The sequence below is a fragment of the Oryctolagus cuniculus genome, chromosome 7 (genome assembly GCF_051225735.1).
Source record: "Oryctolagus cuniculus isolate XC-2025 breed Fujian yellow rabbit chromosome 7, ASM5122573v1, whole genome shotgun sequence".
Lineage (NCBI taxonomy): Eukaryota > Metazoa > Chordata > Mammalia > Lagomorpha > Leporidae > Oryctolagus > Oryctolagus cuniculus.
This window is the reverse complement of record NC_142873.1, coordinates 35,938,486-35,958,409: the sequence shown is the minus strand read 5'-3', so window position 1 is coordinate 35,958,409 and position 19,924 is coordinate 35,938,486. Positions and strand designations below refer to the sequence as shown.

At 38.6% G+C, this 19,924-nt stretch overlaps 1 protein-coding gene across 1 annotated transcript in view; it reads right to left on the bottom strand.

Moving 5' to 3' along the window:
• RGS5 (regulator of G protein signaling 5) overlaps positions 1–8,287 on the bottom strand; it is a 69,121-nt gene extending 60,834 nt beyond the window's left edge. Inside the window, exon 1 of the mRNA XM_089299656.1 lies at positions 8,182–8,287. Coding sequence (XP_089155782.1) covers positions 8,182–8,225 — 44 coding nt within the window. The 5' untranslated portion in view covers positions 8,226–8,287. The remainder of the gene's footprint in view (positions 1–8,181) is intronic.
• Positions 8,288–19,924: the final 11,637 nt, after the last annotated feature.

The window sequence follows — 19,924 nt, the reverse complement described above, 5'->3', positions numbered from 1 at the left end:
TTTGTCACAAGTCTTTCAAAGAAATATGAGGTTCTTACAAAGTAAATTGAAAGTATATCATTGCACAAATTAAAAGAAAAATAAGAAAGGAAGCAGGAACAAGGGTGGAAGCAAGGGAGGGAGCAAGGGTAGGGTGTGGAATACCATTATGTTGTTAAAACTGTGTATATGAAATACATGAAATTTGTTCCCTTTACATCAATTTTAAAAACTTAAAAAGAAAAACAATAAATGAGAACAAAAGCCAACTGGCTGATTGACCACCAGGCTCCAAACTGACTGGCAGCAGAAGCCACATCTGACCTCATTCATTATTTTACTTGGGCATCTGGCACAATACCAAGGATACTCAATGTATGTCTGTTGAATGATCAGATTATGTCAAAAACAATATCATTTATTCATTGTTGGCTATATGCCATGCAAGCACTGTGCTTTGTGCTTGAGATACTTCACAAACCAAACATCATCAACAAAAATCCCTCCTGATGGAGTTTATCCTGTGAGACAATAAACAGAATAATTTTTTAAATGAGGTTCTTAATTGAGTCCATTGAGATCAAAAGTGGTAGGAAGACAATTACATATTTTTAATCAATTGCTCCCTTTAGCTACATCCTCTGGCCTTCCTATGTGACTTGAATGAGGTGCAAAATTACAGTGAAAATTGAATGTTTTCTTAATATACTAGGTGTTCAAATTCAGTATTAGAACAAGAATAACTCACGTAATCATGGAATTGCTCATACACTATTAAAAAGACAATACTAAGTGGGCATTGTGGCACAATGGGTTAAGCTGTCGCTATGCCACTTCTAATCCAGCTTTCTGATAAATGGATTCTGTGAGGTAGCAAAAAATGGTGCAAGGGTTTGGGCTGTTACCACCCATGTGAGTGAACTGGAGGGAGTTCTGGGCTCCTGATTTTGTCCTAAACTAGTTTTGGCTATTGTGGGGATTTGGGAATTGAACTCATGAATGGAAGATCTTTCTCTGTCTCTCTGTGTGTCATTCTGCCTTACAAGTAAATGAAAACAAATAAATAAACATTTGAAAAAACACATTAGAGCAATATAAATTTTTTTAATAAATGAAAATATACTAGCAATACTCCGAGAGGGAAAATGGCTCATGATTCCTCCTCCACTAGTTAGTAGAGGTCAGGATTACAACTCAGAGGGCCATCATTGTGGCTCTGTGGGTTAAGCCACTGACTGCAATGCCACCATCTCAAATGGTTTGAGTCCTGACAGTTCCACTTCTGATCCAGCTCCCTGCTAATGCAATTGGGAAAGCAGTGGAAGATGGCCAAATACTTGGACCCTGTACCATGGTGGGAGACCCAGATGAAACTCCTGGTTTCAGCCTGTTCCAGCCCTGGCGGTTGCAGCCGTCTGGGTAGTGAACCAGCAAATGGAAGCTCTCTCTATATGTCTGTATCTGTCTCTGCTTCTTCTCTCTCTCTCTCTCTCTGAATAAGTACATGAAAAAAAAAAAAAATCCTGTGCTCTACAAACAATTTCCAAAGGGGAAAAGGAGACGCCTATAAATAAAGTGAGATTCAAGAGAATCTCATGCGATCTCAATGAGCATTTTTGGATCTTGACTCAAACAAGCAACTACAAAGAGACCACTGGGGATATTTGGATACTTATTGAATATTTACTGGCAAAAGAAGATTATTGTTACTTTTGAGTACTATCATGATTTTCAATGAGTAGTCCAATGTTTTGTAAAGAGTTGGTATGTTTTTTAAAGATTCACATGTTGAGAGAACTATGGTTGAAATGGTAAAAAAAAAAAAAAAGCTAGACTATATTATAAACAGATCATTATTACTTGAAAATGATGTGCTATGATGAGAAAAGACAAAAACAAATGTTTTATTCAAGGCTTTGGCACACAATTATCAACCTAAATGATGTTTTCCTGACTATCTACAAAGAGGAAAAGAAAGATGGAGGAAAATTTGTTTAATAGAGGACTGACTATTAAAAAGTAGTCAGCTTATATGCATTGTTTCATTTATTTGTTATGGCCCCTCATCCCAATAAGACAAATATCTTCATTTACAGATGAGGAAACTAGCTTCAAAGAGGTTTAGCGACTCCCAAGGCCACACTACCAGAAAGTAACAGAGGGGCAGTTAGCCACCCCTGCTCTTCCCATCCCACCATTCACTGCTTTAGTGCTAATGTTAAGTCAGGGGGCAGCCCCTGAATTTACATCTTTTCTTGCTTTGCACTTTCTTTTGTCATTTTTGGAATAACTTTCTCAGGCAGTCAGAAACAATCAGGCTTGCACAGTCTTTAGTCTCTGAGTGACTCAGCCTTTAAAATACAGTGCAGATCCAGTGTTATCTGAGAACTGATTGGAACTTGAAAGGAGGAAAGAGATAGGAACCTGTTATCTTCTGGCCTCCAGTCATATTCTGGTTCCTGTTAGCAATGATTGATCCTGAGTGAATTAATTAAAACTTAGTTCCTTTGCTCTCCCGCCAGCAGGACAGACAAAAGCCATTAACCCTAGCCCCAGAAACATAAATAAACTCCCTCCTTAGATCTCATCTATCCCATAATAGTCTGTAGTCTTTGCTAAAGAAGGAGAAACAAATTAGATAACCTTTCAGGGACCCTTAAAAATGTAAGCGTCTGGGACATAGCAGTGTTTTGAACTGATATCTAGTGATTAAACATAGCCAGAGTAGATGAAAGAAAGCACAGAAGGAGGCAACCAGTTAGAACATGGAATGTGATTCATTGGAGGGGATCCCACAGGAACTACGTGAGAAATAGCCCAAGCAGGACAACTTCCTGAAACTCACCAGTAGCCAAAGGCATATATCGCCATTAGAAACCAAAGACCTAACCTCTTTTAACAAACTTTTACTGATGAGATTCAGAAATACTGGAAGTTCTTTTCCACGCTTCCTTCTTCCCCACTTCCCCTCTTTCCAGCAAGAATCCCTCTTTATTTAGCAACATACCCTCTTTCTACCATGGTGACCTGCAATGTCATTACTGATGGGGTTCTTCTCCAGCCCCTTGCAAAGCAGGGAAAATGGCTGAAAACATTCATGTTTCCACTTGCTGTGAGTTCATTCATGCACACTCCAGGTGAGATATTTATTAGGTGCCTACCATGTGCTAAACATATTATCTTTTTAAATAATTAAGTTCTTTAGGTGAAGGGTAAAAATTATCTTAGCCTTTCAGTCCTTGAAGTGAGGAGTAAATGGGCACTGGGGAAGTTTCTTGGGGACCATATGTAGGATTTGCAACCCAGGGGTTAGCTGTGGTTGGAAACTCAGAGGATTGAAGTTAATAGAGATTTACTTAGATGATATAACAGCCAAACTTCTGCCCTCTAGCCTCTGTGTCTTTGCATTTGCAGACCTATCCCCATGGTCAAATCTTTTTTATTCCTATCTAGACTTAACTAACTCCTCTGTCCTTGGGATTCAGTTCAAGCAGCAATCCTGTAATTTCTTCCAAAGTCTTCCCTGACTGCCAAATGTCTAATGAGCCAATCACTCTTCCCCCTCCCCACTCTTGCACTTATTACCATTCCATACATTTATTTCTTCATAATGGATTGCAACATTGAGTATTAACTTTTTTTGCCCCGTATTTATCCCCCAAACTGGGCTATAACTTCCTTGAGAGTAGGGCAAGTACTTTCATTCGTTGGTGTAAGCCAAGTATACAGTTTTGAAAGCAATCCAGAGAAATCATCAATTTTATTTCATCAATAAAAAATCAGAAAGTTTTTCCTGGTTACCCTCTTCCAAATTTTATTAGTTCACTCACTTTCTTAACATTATAATGTTCCACAGTTTTAATTTCATCACTAGACTATCAGCTAAAGTGAACTTCAAGTTCCCACTTATTCCCAGCAAGCCTGAGCCTAAACCCAGTGGGAGGCTCTGCCAACTATCTCTTCAGGCTTAGGCTGTGTTCATTCTGATGGAGCTATTGCCTGTTCTGTTCAATTTACTTATCATGGTCTTTAATTCACTTGGTGCTTGCATTTTCTCTGCAATAGGCCCACGGACAGACCCCTGCCTCTGGAAAAGGCTGCATTTAGTCAATCCTGAAGACCCAGGAACCTTGATCTGCTCTGTTTGATGCTGGTTCCAAAGGCTTAGCAATTTTGAAAGAAGATTGGCTGCTTAGTGGCTTTGTTTATTAGGTACCTTTCTACTCTAAATTGCCCACAATTGACCCACTTACATCAGAGAAGATCGGGGGTGGGGAGGGATTGGAATGCTTAACAATGTAATTATACATTTAAAAGAAAAATTATAAAAAACAATATAGATTTAAAAATAATACATCCTAGAAATTATTTTTCACATTTACTTTCTATGGCCCCTGAAGTCCTCAGCTTTGACACATACTTGAGAGGACCAGAAATCCCTTGTATGAACTGTGGACTAAACATTTTTTCACCATTAGAAGCCTTTAGAGTCTTACGCAGAACCAGATTTATACCAGATACCAAGGGCTTGACACTTTATGATTCCACCACTGAAATGCTTTGTCAGCAGCTGAGCCAGTCCTCTAGACTTTCCCTTTCTTTGTTAGTTTATTAGAGACTGTGAACTTAGTACTAAAACTAGTCAACATTAATGGAGGACCATTATGTTTGCTGTATATTGTGGGGAAAACTTTGGGGAGTTCATAATATACTTTTTTTTCTTTTCAGAATACTTTTTACTTCTTGCAAAGAGCAATATTTACTTAAGCATTAAACTTGTTTAAGGAAATTGAAGAGACTGTGAAAATAAAATAACTCCAAAAGAACTCTAAAATTGAAAGTTGAAAATCACTAGTAAAAAGGAGTCCTTCCATTGATGCAACTCCTTCCTTTTTCACTATCTAAAAGCCCCCATGCCTACAGTAGAGGCTTCAATATGCCAGAGAATAGAAATTGCATAGATGTGACCAATTATTCTTCAAGTGTTTGATTGTCTTTTTAAATATAAAAAATGAGATGTAGTTGGAGCTGTAATGAGCAATAGTCTTAAAAATCTAAATAAATAAAAACTGGTTCCTACAAATATGACAAAGCCGACTCTAGCTTAATGTTCCCTAGACATTAGGAAAGGAATATTTTCTGTGATTAATGTTCCCCTTACAAGAAGTAAAACATGCTTTATAAACCAGTATTAGAATCACTGAGTAGTTTGCTTCTGCCACAGTTCAGTGGCTTCAGGGTTGGGTTCTTGCTGATTGTTCATGAGTGGATTCCTCTCTGCTCCTAAATTTTTATAGAAAAAGAAATTAAGAAAAAATTACCTTTAATTACAGCTCTCACTAGTTACTGAAACCAAGTGCATCTCACTTCATTCACACTGTGTTGGAACTGCAAAGGATATCAGAGAACAACTAATCCAACTTTCACTTACTACATTCCAATGTCTTAGGAAGAAGGAGCTCGCTCAGGGATGCTCTGTGCTTTACTTTTAAGTAGCATTCTTGCCACTATGATAAACAACAGTATGTTAATCAGAATTTTGTTAACTGAATTCTATTACCAATATAACATAAAAATTGTAATTGAACTCTTCAGCTGAGCTTTCTATTAAAACACATTTGTTTTATAATGCATATTTATTGCACCAATTTATTTTATGTGGATTTGGAAATCTCTTTAAGCATTGAAGCATACTCATATTCCTTTTGGAGCTTTTAGAGAAGAAATGAGCAGGAAGGAGCCTGTGCAGGTGAGGGAGGTGAGAGTCAGCAGAGAGCCATGGAAGGAAGATGTGAAAGCGTTTATTCAAGTGTTTCTTCCCTTCAGAATGGTCAATTTTAGGTCCTTTGCATGGGTATACAACCAACAGGATCCCAGCACCACAATTTCCTTTTTTCTAGAAGTTTTCTCTTAGGCTGCAATATAATTAGAAATATGACTCTACTTACAATAGTAACAGTTCATTGAAAATATAGGAGCATATAGTATTGGAGGACACTATCATATTACAGCAATGTAAAAGGTTTATTTTGTTAACACACACATGCAAAACTTGCTCCTTTGCCAATTTTTAATTCCCCACATGCACATTGGCTGTATGCTGGAGCATAAGAATTTACTGTGCTGTAAAATATACATAAAATGATTCAATATTAAGGTTGATAGTGAATCAGATATGAAACAGTAATAGGAATCATTGAAAGAAATGTTCCATCTGTGTGTCTCAGTAAATATTATGCATATTTACAAGGATTTATGTAAACTCAATAACTATACCAAACTTTCAACACACACTTATTGATTACTCACTAAATACAAAACAAGGCACCACAGGATCATAAAATTCTTGGAAGACCCATGTTAGAATCATTCTAGAGTGAATTGTTCACCAAATAATAAGATTCATCTACTATATGAGAATACACAATTTCAAATAAGTGGGCTAAAATCACCTATTAAAGATGAAGAGAAAGTCAAGTTGTAATTCTCATAGTTGCAAAAATGGAAAAAGAAGTAATTATCCATTATCTCATACTTAAGGAACATCAGGTACCTTCCAGTTCTCTGCACTTTCCCTATTTTTCAGGCTTTCTATAAAGTAGATAAGAGGGATGGATACTCTGATTGCAGTAACTAGTATGCAGCATCAAACCCAATCCTACTCCCTAAGATTGGTCCCGGGACAATATTGAGCACCTGATCATGAGGTAATGCCTTCAACTTAAATGCTCCTAGTTTATCTTATGTGAATGTATTTAAATAGTCGGTGCTGGAGTGGGAGTTTAGCCTAGTGGTTGAGACACTTGTACCCCACGTGAGGGTGCCTGGGTTCAATTCCTAGCTCTAGTTCCTGAGTCCAATTTCCTGACAACCTAGACAATGGGAGGCAAAGGTGGTGGCTCAAGTAGTTGGATTCCTTGCTCCTGGCTCTGGCTTGGCCCAGCCCTGGCCCAGCTCTGACCATTGTGGGCATTTGGGGAGTGAACCAGCAGGTGGAAATACTCTTTCTCTCTCTGCTCTCTCCACATCTCACATAAATGAAAAATAAAAATTTAAATAACCTGTGCTTTTGATAGCAAGGAATAAGGCCCCCCACAAGCTTCATTTTTGGTCACCAGTATTGTTGGAAACAATTACTATGCTGCATTATTATTTCCTTAAAAACATCTCAAGGTTGTTTCTAGGGTAGAAATTATCAAAAAGAAAATCTGAGCTTTTAAATACACTAAAGACCTATGAAGCCCACTAAACAACACAATTCTCTTAGATGAAGATGGCCATTGCTTTCAGGGATAAAGGTAGATTGCCTAAGGATCATCTTCATTTCTTTTAACAATAAGGGCTCAAATGAGAAGAAATTCTTAACAGGAAAAACACCCCTAATTCTCTGCTTCAGGCCAGATTGTTGGATTGAAATTGCTAAGAAGTAAGATATTTATTCTTTTTCTATCTTCTTCAGAACATTGTCCAGCCTATAAGCAACCAGGGAGTCACAAAAATGTTGCTCAGTTTGCCTTGGAATGCTAGCTAACAAATAACCCCCACATCCCGAAGGCTTTCCTTCTTGTTATCTAATGAGGCCAAAGTGCAAGGAACAATGAGAAATTCTCTGACTCAGTGCAAACTTGCCTTCTTCTCCCAATCCTTGTACATTAATAAAGGTTAAAATTTATTCAGCTCTACTGTGTGTCAGACATTATTCTGGGCATTTTGTTTACAAGAATTCATTTGATCTTTATACCCAGCTGGTGTGGTAGATACTCTTAGTATTTCTCTTTTATGAAAAAAAAAAAAAAAACAACACCTGACATACAGAGACATCAAATAAATGGCTCAACATCACATGTACAGAAAGCAGTGCAGCCAGGATTCAAACCAGACAGTTTGGATTAGAATCTACATTCTTAACGATGTATTTTTTTACTCTGAATAAACACCTAGAAAATAAGCATCTCCTTAGAGAAAGTGATGTTCTGGATGTTAAATGATGTATACAATGTCTCACATTATATCAGTTCCCCAGCTCAGATCTTTCAAAATCTCTCTGTTGCAAACAGAGAAGAGACAATTCCCATTCACCTGTTTCACCTCAGTTTAGCCACAAACTACAAAGCCTGCTATATTGCCTCTGGCTTCCTCCCAGGAGTAAAGGCTCTCCATTCCATTTCTACATCTCTTAAACCAAAATAACTTGGTTCTCACCTTTCCAGGCATGAGTGGGGCAAAGCTGCAAGTCCTTTGCACATTTTGGCAAGTGGCTTAGCTCCTCAGCTTTGAGCAAAACTTCTTAACGGCAGAATGAGTCTCTGGAAACTTCAAAACTGCCTGAGAAATATATAGAGGTTCTTTTCCAGCCCTCTGTCCCTCTTTGGACCAATCCAGAGCCGTGGAGGAAACTGCAGGCTGGAGTGCAGCAGCGGTGGCGCATAAAGGGGGAGGCTGGAATTCTTTCTCTGCTCCAGGCGCAGCTGTAGCATCAGGCTTTCAACAGCTCTTATCACAGCCCACTGTTGCTGCTCTGGCCAGGATAGGTTATTACTGTTTGAACTCTTAATCCGAGGCAACTGCAAGGAAGATTTGGGCTTTCTTGTGAAGCGGGGTGCCTTGGACTCCTGGATCTGAGTAATGAAGAAGATATTAATGTTTGTATAAATCAAAACACATATGAATGATGATTATATAGTCTATGAATTTCTAGGCTTGTGACTATTAGAAAAAGATCTGCAAGACCACACATTAAAGTCTTAATCAGGATCAAGTGTGAGGAAAGTGGAAAAAGAACTGATGATGATTCCAATCATATTAGAGATGACCCCCCCCCCCCAAACTCTCCTAACTGTTTAAGGAGTCTTTAGTTTGATGGCTAGGTAATTCCTAGGGACAACCTCAACCTATCCACCCACCTATTCGTGGTTAAGTTTGCCTTTCCTTTCCCCTTCAATTCTTTTCTAACTCCTATCATTATTATTCAAGGAGTTTTTCCGCCTAAATTATGTCTCATCCTAGAGGGCGTCCAGGGTGCTGGTAAGTTAACATGTAAATGTAAATGAGTAAGGAGTCTGCAAGATTCCAAGCTCAAAATAAGCAGCATTGCATAAGCTGCGGGAAAATATCTGAATTTGGAATTAAAAATTTTCATCATTTCCTGTTATCTGAAATCATTTGTCTTTAAACAACCCCTTCCGCATATACTCTTTCATTCAAACTGTCAACCAAGAACTGCTCTGAGTTTTAAAGGTCAGTTCAGCTGATGTTTTAAATTATATAAATAAAATAGACAAATATCCAAGTACAAGTTCATAGACAAACAAGTATTGTTTCTGAAATTTTACCTTTAATCATTAATATTTATATATTCTCAGGGTCATTGAGTAAACTGTATTTCTCTTTTAAAAAATTTATTTGTTATACAAATGTCATGTATTTCATATATACAGATTTAATTCTTACTACAGGTTATAATAAACATTGTCTGAGGGCTAGGCATTGAACCTAGCAATAAAGATACCTGTTTTATGCATGGGAGTACTTGAGTTCAATTCAGAACTCCAGTTCCTAACTTTAGCTTCCTGCTAGTGCACACCCTGGATTGAAGCAGTGAGTGATGGCTCAAGTAATTGAGCCATGGGGGACCTGGATTGCATTAATGGCTCTCAGCTTTGGTCCTGGCCCAAACTGGCCAGTGTGGGCATTTGGAGAGTAAAATAGAAGACAGGAGCTCTGACTGTCTGTGTGTCTGTCTCTGTCTCTCTGCTTCTCATAATATTATTAATAATAATAAGCTTTGAAAGCCATATTCTCCCGTTCTTTTTCTCTCACCCTCTCTCATTTTATGCTCCTGGCACTAAGCACAATGTCAGGTCCATAGAAATTTATAAATATTCTTTGGACAATATGCAACAGTGTGGGTTCTGCCTTTCACCGTTGAGTAAACCTCAGCAAATCAATCAATCATGACACTGTTATTGACTACTGAGCCTAATAGTGAAAACATAAAACTAGCAAAGGAGATTCCTTGGTAAAACAGTGTAAAATGATGTTTGATATTCAAGGGGCCTTGAGGCAATGATACAGAAAATAAGCAATCAAAGAAACCAGATTTAATGTAGACAATGGAGAGTGATGTCCTGGTCAGGGCTGAAAAATCAAAGCAGGTTTCTGAACGTCCCATAAGAATTCATGTGATGGACTATTTATCAATCAAAATTGTACCAAAAGATGCCCTGAGACTAAAAATGCAGAATTCAACATGAATAAATGCTAAGCTTAACATATATAAACTTCTGAAGCATGGGCTGGCCAGAGAGATGTAAAAGAACACATTTTAGAAGCAGAAGGTGGGGGCCAGCGCTGTGGCTCACTTGGTTAATCCTCCACCTGCGGCACCGGCATCCTATATGGGTGCCAGGTTCTAGTCCCGGTTGCTCCTGTTCCAGTCCAGCTCTCTGCTGTGGCCCAGGAGGGCAGCGGAGGATGGCCCAAGTGTTTGGGCCCCTGCACCCGTGTGGGAGACCAGGAGGAAGCACCTAGCTCCTGGCTTCGGGACGCCAGTCGCAGTGGCCATTTGGGGAGTGAAACAACGGAAGGAAGACCTTTCTCTCTGTCTCTCTCTCACTCACTGTCTATAACTCTAGATGAAATGATGGGGTGGCAGGAGAGAAAGAAATTGAGAGGCTGCTCTTCCACGGGCATAAAGGTCCAGTTATAAAAGATGAAAGTGGCGGAGATCTTCTGTTCTACATTGTGCCTGTAGGTAATACTGTATTGTATGCTTAAAAAACTTGCATAGATCTCATGTTATGTGTTTAGCACAATAAAAAAGGAACATACTCTTGTAAAATAAACTTTAAAACTGTTAAAAAGAACTTCCTAAAAATTGTCTTTACCTTCCATGTATCCCTGAAACTGATATCAAATGTATGAAAAGGTAAAAAGCTACAATGGTGAAGAAAGAAACAGACTATCACCACGTCTGAGTAACTTCAACCTCTTCCTGGAGGGTGAACAGGATGGGTGGAGTGGTAACTAATGAAGCAAGGGGCAACCCCAAGGCTGCCGCAAGAGGTACCCTCTGCTCTGGAGGATTCCTCAGGGTCAGGACTCCAAAATGCTAGAACAGAGCAGGCAGGAGGTGGCTATGGAGATGGAAGTACCAGAAGAACCTGAGTGATCATCATTCCCATGTTCATTGTAGCTCAACACACAATATCTAAGATATGGAATCAACCCAGTTGTCCATCAGTTGTCGACTGGATAAAGACATTATGGTATATATACACTATGGAGTATTACTCAGTGGAAAAAAAAATGAAATCCTGTCTTTTACAACAAAATAGACACAACTATAAACCACTATACTTAATTAAAGAAACCAGTCACAAAAGACAGGTACCATATGTTTTTCCTGATCCAAGGTAACTAAGAGAGTACCAAAAACATAATGTATTGGAGTGAAATGGACATTTTGAGATTTGATGATTGTTTACAGCCCTTGTCTCTTGCATTGAGAAACAATGTTTTATTTTTCTTCATACTATTTGTTGAACTCTTTTACTTAGTGTAGAATTAACTTCATGATCATTAAGTAAAGTGAAAGCCAATCTTTGTAAAAATTAAGAGGAGGAAGAAAGGTTGGAGCGTGGGTGGAAGGGAGAGTAGAGTGGGAATTATCACTATGTTCCTAAATCTGTATATATGAAATATATGAAACTAATATAACTTAGATAAAATTTTTAGAAAAAGACAAAAAAAAACACAGGGTTTTCATCGGATGGGAGGGTCTCCTGCCCATACATCTGCCTGATTTATTTCTAACATTTCTTAACTAAACCAAGTATCAATTTATTCAAACATGATTAGCAATATATTTATTAAGATGCGTTTTGTGACTTTGCAGGACTGTGTAAGCAGTGGTGAGCAGATTTATCTCCTCATTAATGATCTCCCTGATCGCTGCAGAGAGCTTCCCCAGGGGAGTGGGGGGAACACGGTAAACAGATGCAAAGTCTTCACCTTGTCACCTTACGGATTGCTTGTTTGCTTGCTTTTAAATATTTCTGATAATTTTTTTTTTTGGACAGGCAGAGTTAGACAGTGAGAGAGAGAGACAGAGAGAAAGGTATTCCGTCTGTTGGTTCACTCCCCAAATGGCCGCTTATAGCCAGCTCGCTGCGCCGATCTGAAGCCAGGAGCCAGGTGCTTCCTCCTGGTCTCCCATGCAGGTGCAGGGCCCAAGCACCTGGGCCATCCTCCACTGCACTTCTGGGCCACAGCAGAGAGCTAGACTGGAAGAGGAGCAACCGGGACAGAACTGGCACCCCAACCTGGACTAGAACCCGGAGTACCGGCGCCGCAGTCAGAGGATTAGCCTAGTGAGCCGTGGCACCAGCCTTCTGATAAATATTTTAAACTACATACAAGCTCCGTTTATAATTCTGTAGGGTGTGTTGTTTGCTTATAGGCATTTGTTTCTTTTAAAGAAATAAATAAGCAACAGATGAAACCGATCACTCCCCATTTCCATTCTTTCGCGACGTCATCACACATAATTCCTGTTAAGGCTTTTGTGAGTTGTCTTCTAGATGATTTTAAATTCCTCCAGCAAAATCACGTGTTGAAACTTGATCACTAATGTCATAGTATTATGCAATAATTAAACCATAAAGTCGGAACTCTCTGGAATGGAATTAGGGCCCATACCATAGGGCTTAAGGAAGTAGACTCATTCTTTTCCACTGCTGCCACATGAGGACACAGCATTCACTTCTTCTGCTCTTCTACCATGTGAGAAAACAGCTGCAAGGTGTCATCTTGGAAATAGGGGGCAGCCGTCATCGAACTCTAAACCTACTGATTCCTTGTCTTGGATTTCCAAACCTTTAGAACTGTGAAGAATAAATTTATATTCTTTATAAATTAACCAATGTCAGATACTACTGTTAGCACAAATGAACTAAGACAATTGGGAATCATAAAAGATACCTACTAATTATTTGTATGTGTTTTGATTTATATGATTAGTAATATGATCTGCATCTTATCTTTTTGTGAAAAATTAATAATTTTACATGTTGTTCTTTGATTATAATAATAGCTAACATTATAAACATTTCCTACATGCCAGATAGTTTTCAAACCACTATTTACACACTTAACATATTTAATTTTCATAACAAAATCAAAAGATAAGTGATAAAATTCTTGCCATTTTTAAAACGAGGGAACATTGTGGTCTTTTAGATGAAGACAAACTTGTTGAGGGTTAAAAAGCATTGACATTCACACATTGAGTAGAGAGCCTAATCTTCCCCTCCACTTTATGCTTTTAAATTGCTGAAGAGAATCCTATCACCTGCAAATATAACTGCACTTTTCCATAGGCTCATTGTTGAATATTAAGTTAATTTGCAATTTTTTACTCCTAGCAAAAGTACTTACACTAATATCCCTGTATATGTCTCCTGGAGCAATTTCTCCATTAAGTAGTTCATAAACTGGAATTGCTGGATCATGAGGTCTAACACGACAACGTTATAAAGTTATCAGACCAGTTCAGGCTTGTGCAGCCAGCTTTTCATCACCATAATGAAATATCTAAGGCAATCTAGCTTTATAAATGGAGAAGATTTACTTGGCTCATGTTCTGCAGGCTCATTGTCCCAGACCTGGCAGTCCCATTGGTCTGGGACTTGAGTCGCCTACTGGCAGAGACTCAAGTTGGCACAGGGCATAGCATGGAAAGGAACAGGAAATATGCCTGGCTATGTGGCTCTTATTAAGCCATCAGGATTCAATCTAGGGCTCCACTATGATGACTCCAACTAATATAATTACTTCCCAAAGGCCTCACCTCCAAACACCATTATTAGATAAAGTTTCTGCCCTCTTAGTAATATTAATCTAAGACTCTGAGCTTTAAAATTCTGCAAGAGTTTGAAGGTCAAATGTTCAAACCATAACAACTCACAACAAAATTATTTCCTGCTCATTTTTGCCAGTACAAAACATTTGCCAGATTTTAAGTTTTGCTAGTGACAGGCAAAGGAAAAAACCATTCTGATTAGTGCCTTTATGATAACCTGTGACTTTAAGCACCTATTCAGATTTATGTTTGGCCTTTGGAATTATTTTCTTCCATTAGATGCATGTTTCCATATTTAAACAATGCTATTTTGTTGTTTAGGTTTTCCATGTGAAGAATTATTTATATAAATACTTAAAATGAGACAAAGGAGAAAATAAAATTAGATCATTAAATATTGCATAGACATAGCTTAGAATTAAAGAAACCAAGAAAATCAGATAAATCAGATAATAACAGGTTAAATAAGAAAGCAGAAGAAAGGATAAAAGTATCATTAGAAGAAAATTATATGTCCTTTAAATAACAAACTAGAGCAAGAATAGAGTTTAAAGATCAAAAAACATACATTCCCTGTATAGCAAAAAATAACAAAATACAACTTAATTATATAATGTTATGATGGAGTTAAGACCAACCTGTGAACTATGTCAATAAATGTAAATGGCACAAATTACCTAATAAAAATTTTTATGAGACTTAATAGTTAGGATTAATATATTGTATATAAAAAGGACATACTTCAAAAAGAGTTATTTAGAAAAATTAAAATTATGAATGGTCAAGGGTATAATGGAAATGAATAATCAGAAAGCAAGAGAAATGATAAAGAAGAAAAAGTAAGAGATCCAGAATGAATTCAAACTAAAATGTATTAAACATAATAAAGGAAAAGATTTTTTAATGCTTAAAAGCTACAAATAACAATAGTAATATTAACTTACAAATGGTTTTGCACTAACACAGATACCACCTTTCTCATAAATAGAAATGCACTAATAATCAAAGACTAATACACTATTTTTAGTACAAAAGAAAGAACAAAAATCAGCATGAAGAGAGAAGACCAAAACTATAAAAGCTACAAGGTAGATGTATATCTATATTCTAATAATAAGGAATATACACTGTTTTCAAATACCTATGGAAATTTCACACAAAATATACTTATCATAATTTATAAGGAAAATTAGTAAGTTGCCTTAAATAGAAATATTACAAACAGTATAATCTATGATCATGAATAAATAAAATTAGAAGTGATCAACAAAACCAAAAATGTCCTTTCTCCCAGAAATTCAAACACTTTCTACTAAATAACTTTTTATTGAAAAGGATAAATCTAAATAGAAATTATAAATGTCTGAAAATAATGATAATTGAAACTTACATTGTCCTAATCTTTATAAGGTATACTTGGAGTAATGATTCAGAAAAGGAAATCACAGCACCAAATACTTTTATTGGTTAAAATGAAAATAGGTTAATTAAATGCTCAGTTCAGAAACCTACACAAAAGGAAATAACAAAGATTAAATCAATGGAGTAAAGAGAGAAAGATAGTAAACCTAAGTGATAAACAGATTCTGATTTTTTTTAAAAAATGAGCAAAAAATACCCACAAAATATCAGCAAACAATAAAAATTGGAGAAATCACAAATAAGCAAGTTAGGTATTTACTAGAAAGAAACAATAAAACAAAATTATTTTATTTTGTATTATTTTGTATTTGAGTGGCAGAGAAAGAGGAGTATGTGTGCTCCCATCTACTGGTTCACTCCCCAAATACCAGCAATGGCTTCAGGTCATAGCCAAGAACTGGCAACTCAATCCAGGCCTATTAGGAACCCATTTATTTGAGGCCTTAACACTCTTACCAGGATCTGTATTAGTAGGAAACTGAAGACAGGAACCAAAGTTGAGTATCAAACCCAAGTACTCCAATATGAGACTCAGGCATTTTAACCATTAGACCAAATTTCCACTCTGAAGAGAAACACACACACACACACATTCACACTCACACTCACACACACACACACATACACATACACACACAAATATGTTTTATTTACTTGAAAGGCAGAGTTACAGAGAGAGGGATCTCCCATCCCCTGTTTCACTCCCCAAATGGCCACAGTGGCTGAGGCTGTGTCAGACCAAAGCCAGAAACCAAGAGCTTCCTCTGGGTTTCCCATGTGGATGGCAGGGCCTCTGCTGCCTTCCCAGGAGCATTAGCAGGAAACTGACTCAGAAGTGGAGCAGCCAGGATTGAACAGGTGTTCATATGGGATGCTGGCATTGCAGGCAGAAGTTGAACCTGCTGTGCCACAACAGCAGCCCCAAGAACTATGTTTTTAAGTGAGACATCTTCTCAAAACTCTACACAAATTTTAAAACATACATGAAATGAATAATTTTCAAATGAATTGCAGACAATTAAAATAGACCCCATTTAAGTTATAAAAAACAATCCAATTTTTACAGGAAAAAAGGCAAAGTTATTAAGTGCAAATTCCAATTTTTTTCACAGGGAAATTCAATGAATCCTTCAAAGGCTAGAGAGTCACAATGATCTATAAACTTTCCAGTGCACTGAAAATGAAGTAAAACTCTAACTCCATTTATCAATTATATTTAGTATTAACACATAAACCTGGTAAAGACAATAGAAAAGAAAATTATAGACAAATATCAGTCATTACTATAAGAATTTAAACACTAAATATTGGCCGGCACCGCGGCTCAATAGGCTAATCCTCCACCTAGTGGCGCCGGCACACCGGGTTCTAGTCCCGGTCAGGGTGCCGGATTCTGTCCCGGTTGCCCCTCTTCCAGGCCAGCTCTCTGCTTGGCCCGGGAAGGCAGTAGAGGATGGCCCAAGTGCTTGGGCCCTGCACCCCATGGGAGACCAGGAGAAGCACCTGGCTCCTGCCTTCGGATCAGCGCAGTGGCCATTGGAGGGTGAACCAACGGCAAAGGAAGACCTTTCTCTCTGTCTCTCTCTCTCTCACTATCCACTCTGCCTGTCAAAAAAAAAAAAAAAAAAAAAAAAAAAACAAAAAAAAAAACACTAAATATTAGCAAAGAGAATCAACATTAAGAAAGTAATACTCTGAGTTTCCAAGATGTTGGAATAGGGAGGGAGCCTACTGCTCTAGTCTAGGGGAAAATAGTTTTTTAAAAAAAATGGAAAGAGTGCCATCTCAGAGAAGAATTAGGGAGAAAACTGCAAAGGAAACTCTATGCAAATTAGAGGCATACTGTGGACCTACATGGAGGTTGTAGATGCACACAACTCAGGACCCAGTGGCCGAGAGCTTCAGCACCAGCTTTGGAGAATGAAGTGAGACCAGACTGCAGCAACAAAAGCCACTGGTAATAAAGCTGTCGGAAGAGCCTGGTATGAGTCTGGCTTGTCCCCTGTGGGGGACAGTGTACATGCCAACCTAGAGAGAAAAAATAGGGGCACATTTCTCTCTCCCTGACCACCTGGCACTGGCATCCTGTAACTAGCCAAGAGAAGGTGGGCGCCATTTTGGACAAACATAAAAGTTGCACCAGCTTGTGTCTGCACGCCCAGCAACCAGCCCAGAGGAGACACCTGAGTCTAGCTAGGAGAATTGGCAGGGGGCTGGGTGATTGTGACTGTGGGAGCCTTGAGTGCTGGGACTGTGAAAACACTGTGGCTATGTGGGAGGGTCCATGGTGTGACTGGATCTTTAAACAGTTACTGTGGGCAGCTCCACACATTTGAGGATCCTGGATTGTCTGGTGAGGTTCATTGCTGTGGGATCTGTGCTCACATCAAGGACTGCATGGATTCCTTGTGTGGTTCTAGTGGCAGTGTGGATGAATATTGTGCCCTCTGGGGCTAGCACCCAGGCAGAGGTCTTAGAGGAGAGAAGGTGAGCATGAGATTACATCAACAGAGCTGAACAAACTTCCTCTCTGACAAGAAAAGAAAGATATTTACTGTGCCCAACTTGGGTGTCACCTTGGATGCTCCCCTCACCCTGGAGCACTGAACAGAGCTGCCTGACCATACCTGGCACTGTGTATTCACTGAAAGAACAGACACTCCACTAAGCTACAGACTTAGAGTCCAAAGATAAAAGCCATCTCATGGAAAAAAAGAAAATCAACAAGTATCTCCACAAATGCCTAACTCAAAAAACAAGAGTAAGTAAGACAACATGATGCCCTCAAAGAACACAACACTTCAATACTAGAATGTAAAGATGAAGAGATTGAAGAAATGCCAGAAACAGAAGTCAAAATTGATCATAGGATTACTTAGAAGTAAATCCATGAACTAAAGAAATCCATACATGACACGAATGAAAATTTTTGTCATGATATTTTTAAAGAGATATCAAGGCTGGTGCCGTGGCTCACTAGGCTAATCCTCCACCTTGCGGCACCGGCACACCTGGTTCTATTCCCGGTCGGGCGCCGGATTCTGTCCCAGTTGCCCCTCTTCCAGGCCAGCTCTCTGCTGTGGCCAGGGAGTGCAGTGGAGGATGGCCCAAGTGCTTGGGCTCTGCACCCCATGGGAGACCAGGAGAAGCACCTGGCTCCTGGCTTCGGATCAGCACAGTGTGCCGGCCACAGCGGCCATTGGAGGGTGAACCAATGGCAAAGGAAGACCTTTCTCCCTGTCTCTCTCTCACTGTCCACTCTGCCTGTCAAAAAAAAAAAAAAAAAACAGATATCAAAGTGAAATATTGGAATATGGAAATGAAGAATTCAATAGATCAAATTAAAAATAGAAAACCATAACATTAGAAACACCATTAATATTAGAAAACCATAACAGAAGATTTGGCAAGGCAGATGAAAGAAAGTCCGAACTAGAAGACAAATCTGGAAATCTTACAGTTAGACCCCCCCCCAAAAAAAAGAGAGAGAGAGAGAGAGAGAGAGAAGAAATTAGAAAACTAAAAAGCAGTGTTGGAGATTTATGGGATACTATCAAATGACCCAACGTACAGAAACAAGCAGCCCAATTAAGAGATGGGCCAAGGACTTAAACATTTTTCAAAAGAGGAAATCTAAATGGCCGATAGAAACATGAAAAAATGTTTAGAATCACTAGCCATCAGGGAAATGTAAATCAAAACCACAATGAGGTTTCACCTCACCCCAGTTAGAATGGCTTTCATAGAGAAATCAACAAACAACAAATGCTGGAGACGATGTAGGGGGAAAAGATACCATAATTTACTGTTGGTGGGAATACAAATTGGTAAAGCCACTGTGGAAGACAGAATGGGATTACCTCAGAAATCTGAATATAGTCCTACCAAATGATCTGGCCATCCCACTACTCGGTATTTACCCAAGGGAAATTAAATTGGCAAATAAAAGAGCTATCTGCACCTCCATATTTATTGCAGCTCAATTCACAAGACATGGAATCAACCTAAATGCTTGTCAACAGAAGACTGGATAAAGAAATTATGGGATATGTACTCTATGGAATACTACACAGCAGTAAAAAAAAGGAAATCTGGTCATTTGCAACCAAATGGATGAATCTAGAAAACATCATACTGAGTGAAATAAGCCAGTCCCAAAGGGATTCCAAATCCCATTAAGCTGGGTGGTACTAGTATGTTCTCCTTGATCTGTGACAACTAACAGAGCATCTAAAAGGAAACCTGTAGAAGTGAAACTGACACTATGAGAAGCAAAAACTTGAATAGCCCTTGTCTTTTTTTTAAGGGAAAGGATTTATTGGTGGGGAAAACTGACAGAATGGGGAGAGAAGAAGAAAATGAGGGAGAAGGAGAGCATAAGAGAAAGATTGAGAGAGAGAGAGAGAGAGAGACAGAGAGAGAACACGAGACAAAGAGAAAGAGAAAGCGATTGAGAAAGAAACATGTGTTCAGGAATAGGTCCTCTTAAACCTTTGCCAGGAGTGTGGCAGGGAAGTAGGAGCAGCAAATCCCATTAAGGTGAGGGTGGAGTTGACACCAGTGGTTGGACCATGAGGTCACCCGGCTTCAAGCCACAGCGGCTGAGCCATTGTCTTGACTGTTGAGGAACAATTTTATTATTTTATTTTTTTGATATTTTCT